At 53.0% G+C, this 5,027-nt stretch overlaps 1 protein-coding gene across 1 annotated transcript in view; it reads left to right on the top strand.

Moving 5' to 3' along the window:
* Nucleotides 1-5,027, top strand: part of HK1 (hexokinase 1) — a 72,144-nt gene that overhangs the window by 48,831 nt on the left and 18,286 nt on the right. The window contains exons 7-8 of the mRNA XM_012658457.1: nucleotides 2,011-2,166; nucleotides 4,371-4,604. Coding sequence (XP_012513911.1) covers nucleotides 2,011-2,166; nucleotides 4,371-4,604 — 390 coding nt within the window. The remainder of the gene's footprint in view (nucleotides 1-2,010; nucleotides 2,167-4,370; nucleotides 4,605-5,027) is intronic.

Here is a 5,027-nt window from a genome sequence, read left to right as displayed (position 1 = left end):
TGCCGTGGCATCAGCCTAGCTCACAGCAACCTCAAACTCCTGGACTCAAGCGATCCTCCTGCCTCATCCTCCCAGGTAGCTGGGACTACAGGCACGCACCACCATGCCTGGCTAATTTTTTCTATATATTTTTAGTTGTGCACCTAATTTCTTTGTATTTTTAGTAGAGACGGGGTCTCGCTCTTGCTCAGGCTGGTCTCGAACTCCTGAGCTCAAACGATGCGCCTGCCTCGGCCTCCCAGAGTGCTAGGATTACAGGCGTCAGCCACCGCGCCCAGCCTCCTGAGTTTAATTAAGCAATCCTCCTACCTCCCTCCTCCCAGAGTGTTAGGATTACAGGCATGAGCCATTGTACCTGGCCACCATACAATAAGTTAATACGTGTAAAGCTGTGATCCCCAACCCCTGGGCTGTGGACCAGTACTGGTCCATCGCCTGTTAGGGACGGGGCTGCAGAACTCTACTGGCCCCCCCACCCCCAACCATGGAAAAACTGTCTTCCATGAAACCAGTTCCTGGTGCCAAAAAGGTTGGGGACCGCAGCTGATGTAAAGTGGCTAAAAAAGTGTCAGACACATAGGAAGGGCCATAGAACTCATTAGTAGCCAGACATGGCAGCACCATATGACCTATATTAGCCTTTATCCTCCATACGCCCTAACAGGGGAGCCCTGTCAGTATCCCCATTACACAGGTGGGGAGACTGAGGTGGCCTATTCTAACTGTGTCTCCTGCCAGCTCTGAGATTCTGGCTCAGGACTACACACGCTGTTCTCACAGGAGCCTGGGGTGGCAGCCAGGCAGCTAGGACTCGGAAGGGCACTCTCCTGCCAGGTGTCCCCACACGACCACGGCGGGGCTGTCTTGTCTGGTTCTGTCAGGAGCGAGAACAATGAGGACTGTGTGTCTGACAAGGCCTGCACCCTGTGTTGAGGGACAAGGGCTGGGCAGGCAGGTTCCAGCAGCATCCTTGGCTCCCAGGCTGGCTCTGGCTGGAACAAATTGTTTTGCTGTATCACAGCCAGCTCTGGGTGTGCCAGCTCCCTTGGAGGAGAGGCTGGCCACTGCCATGTGGACCTGCCTCTTTGATCTGCCCTGCTCAGGGTTCCTCCTGGCCCTGGTCAGCCAGCCCTCGGGGACTGCATCTGGCTCAGATATGGCTTCCAGCCTTGGTTCTCGCTGGCTGTCGCCTGGGCCTTCCCCAGTGTGCGTGGGCATCTGTTTTAGGCTCCACCTGGCCACCTCTCCCCTGCAGCGCTGGGCTCCAAGTGGCTGTTGCAGTCACCGAGCCCATGCCTCATGCCCCACCTCCCAGGGGAGGCAGGAGTGGGCTCGCTCTGAGTGGCCCGTGCCTGGACGAGGCCGGAGCAGCAGGATTAGCCAATTGGCTTTCACCTCCTCAGAGCCCACCCTGGAGTTTAGGGTGAGATCAGTGGGGGAGGAGTGGGTTCCTCAAAGCAAACTCTTGGTGCTTTTGGCCGATGCCAGGGAGATGACCAGCAAATGCCCAACAGCAGTCCCTTGGTGAGGGCTGCCTTTCCCTCGGTGAAGACATTTACTAGACTGCTTCCCGGCCACCTCCCTCCCATAGCGCTTGGAGTCTCCCAGAGCGACGGAGGTGAAAGTCCTTTAAAAAGTACAGCATATAGTTCTGTAAGAGATTGTCATGTTCTGCTCATTTGTCTCTGGCGCCTTTCTCGTCGCCGTCCCCAATCTAAATCCTAACATCCCCCCGCCTCTGGGCAGCCTTCCCTGCCTGCTCCTGCCCCATTGTGTTCCTCTAGGCTCAGGCATGGGGACTGGGTGACCCATCCTCTCGGGAGTCGGCGTCCCCCCGCATGCCCCTGCCCATCTCCTCCGTTCCTCTTGTTCAGTCACTCAAGAGCCGCAGCCAGCGAGACTGAGGGCTTGTGGGAGCTGAGGCGGTGCCTTCCTCTCTGTGTCTCTCCAGCTCTCACGTGTTGCCGCGTGTCATGTGCAAGGGCCCGTCCGTGTGCTTTCCTCCTGCAGGTTTGAGAAGATGGTCAGTGGCATGTACATGGGCGAGCTCGTTCGGCTGATCCTGGTCAAGATGGCTAAGGAGGGCCTCTTATTTGAAGGGCGGATCACCCCGGAGCTGCTCACCAGAGGGAAGTTTAACACCAGCGATGTGTCAGCCATCGAAAAGTAGGTACCCCCCCTCAGGCTTTCTGGAGGTGGTGGGGGCAGAGAAGAGGGATAGGCCCCTCGTTTCCTCCTGAGTCCAAGTTTGGTGGCCTTTCCCCTCCAGAGAGTCAGGGCTTTCGGGGTCAATCCTCCCTCACTCTGAGCTGACCCATCCTGGGCTGCTCTCCCTGCAGGCACCTTGTGGCGATTCGTTAAAGAGCAACCTAGTTAGCAGCAAACGCTTCATGGACGATTTTCCTGTTTATTGACAAAAGTAGCCTCCTCTCCTGCCCCACTGCCCCCTGACGCATACTCAGGGCAAGACTAGAGTCCAGGAATAAGGTGATTCTAGCCCAGGGCCTGGGTTCTTGGAATTCCCCCTGGAATATCATGATCTTCTCCAACAGCCAGAGATGTTCCCTGGCACACAAGTTTGAGAAACACTGGTAAACAGGTGAGCCAGGACAGATAGATGCAGAAGGACAGAGTCCAGCCAGCAACCTGACTGCTGCCCTTCGGCATCACACGAGAAACCCAGGATTCTCTGTCTTGACAGTTAGTTGCAGGCCTTCACTCTGAGAGAGAAGTAGGTAAACTCTGTCCCAATGGCAGTTTGATGTGGTCGGTGTCTCCGAGTCTCAGGGGCTCTTGTCTTGTGGCTGGGTCTTGTCTTGTGCCACCTGGCTCTGTTCCTGGTTCAAGAGATTCCAGGTAGCAATACAAAACCAACTGGATGAAGATAAACATAGCTGCCATCCTTGGTGCAAAGAATGCCATTTTATCTCTGCATGAAGTGGTCGTTCCCAGTGTTCCCTTTGTGGTCCTGGCAATTCAGACAGAGCCAGCGGCTTCATAACCCTGGCTCCCGGGAGAAGATGCACGTTGGCTGTCTTTGTGGTTAGAGAAGGCGGCCGCCAGAAGGGGAAAGGGGCTGATTTGGACTTACTCCTCTGCCAAACCCACGTGCTGGAGTGTGTCCTAGCATGACTGTCGTTCAGGAACAGTTGGTGCGGAGCTGTGGTAAGCAGGGAGCCACACTGCTGCATTTCCAACCACCTCGTGGTGGGTGGCTGGGGAGGAAGGGGAGCTGGAGGCTCACGGCTGCTCTTGAAAGTCGCTGGCGAAGTCAGGAAATGCCTGCCTTCCTCCTGGCCTGCTTCGGGTCTTGGCTCTGTGGTTACCAAGAAACATTAACCCAGTTAGCTCAAGGAAGCATGTGTATGTATTCTTATAAAGGCTATCTCCGAAAAACCTGTAAAATACATCCCCCAGATGTTAGAAGCATTCTCTAAAATCAGGAGTAAGACAGTATCACCAGTTTCTATTCAGCATTGTACTGGAGTCTTAGCCAATGTTTTAAAAATAGAAAAAGAAAGAAATTAAAGATCTAAAAATCAAACAAAGAAGTGAAATTTTCATTATTTGCAAGTGGTAAATGTCTATATGGAACACCCCCAAAATATCTACAGACAATGAATAGAGTAACAGAAGTTAGAAAGATGTCCAGAGATGAGATATAAAAGGCAATTTTATTTCTATCTATTAGCAGTAATTAAAAGAAATATATATGTTATATATTTTTTATATAAACTTTTTATTTTAGAGTAACTTTAGATTTTCAGAAAAGCTGCAAAGATAGTACCGAGTGTTCCTGCATATCCATCACCCACCTTCCCCCATTGTTAAAATCTTACATTATTATGGTACATTAAAGCATGTGTGTGTATACACACATGTATTTTTTAAAGACGTCATCTATAATTATAACAAAATTATAAAGTACCTCGGAATCAATCCAACAAGAGATATACAAAACACATACACAGAAAACTAAAATTTGACTGAGAAACATCAAGGAAGATGTGTCAGCGCCCGGGGCAACTCACAGACCCCACGAGCAGGAGCTTCCCCGGGCCGCAAGAGCACTGGGCCCTGGGTGCGAGCAGTTGTTCCTCCCCTGTTCGTAGGCACGTGGTCTTCCTCCTCCCTTCTCTCCATGTGCCTGGCCCGTCATAACCCCGCCTGATGCGGTTTTTCACTTCCACCCGGTATTTCTTGTGGAGGAGACCCCCTTCCCAGGCCCTTCTTAGACTTTTGGTGGTCTCAATCCCACGCCATGCACACGTGGCGAGTGGCTTCTGCCTTCCCAGGTACCCTTGAGCCTGAATGCTTTGCCCTGCCTGGTGTGGTCCTTAACGTGTAGGTGTTGGCCTCTGCCTTCCCAGGAACAAAGAAGGCCTGCACAACGCCAAGGAAATCCTGACCCGCCTGGGAGTGGAGCCATCCGATGACGACTGTGTCTCGGTCCAGCACGTGTGCACCATCGTCTCCTTTCGCTCGGCCAACCTGGTGGCTGCCACGCTGGGCGCCATCCTGAACCGCCTGCGCGATAACAAGGGCACGCCCAGGCTGCGGACCACGGTTGGTGTCGACGGGTCTCTTTACAAGACGCACCCACAGTGAGTCTGCCCTTTGCTGTCATTGGCACTCCACACCCATCGGGGGGGTGGGCCTTCTCCGGAGGTCAGACTTTTGCACCCAGCAAATGTTTTTTAGGAGACAAGACGATGCCTAGTTCTGGGCAGAAAGGTCAGAGTTGCCCATTTGCGGAGTACGCCTCAGCTGATCCTGGCTGGTGTTGCTTCTGTGTGCCACCATGCTCTCCCCTTTGCAGGGAGTGTGTTAGAGATGCCTTTCTCCTGGAGGGCTATCACCCTCATTATAGCTTGGGTCATAGGTGTGGTACCTGCATTCCTGTTTCAGAGGCTCCTGGTAAAATCCTCCAAACATTATTTTTTTAAAATGGGCAATGTGTCCGTGCTTGGCACCCGAGAGCCAGCGCCGTGTGAGTTGTAAACTGTCCCCATTGCTGAGGACAGGCT

Source organism: Propithecus coquereli, unplaced genomic scaffold (assembly GCF_000956105.1).
Source record: "Propithecus coquereli isolate 6110/MARCELLA unplaced genomic scaffold, Pcoq_1.0 Scaffold117, whole genome shotgun sequence".
NCBI classification, from domain to species: Eukaryota; Metazoa; Chordata; class Mammalia; order Primates; family Indriidae; genus Propithecus; species Propithecus coquereli.
This window is presented reverse-complemented; position numbering and strand designations above follow the sequence as displayed.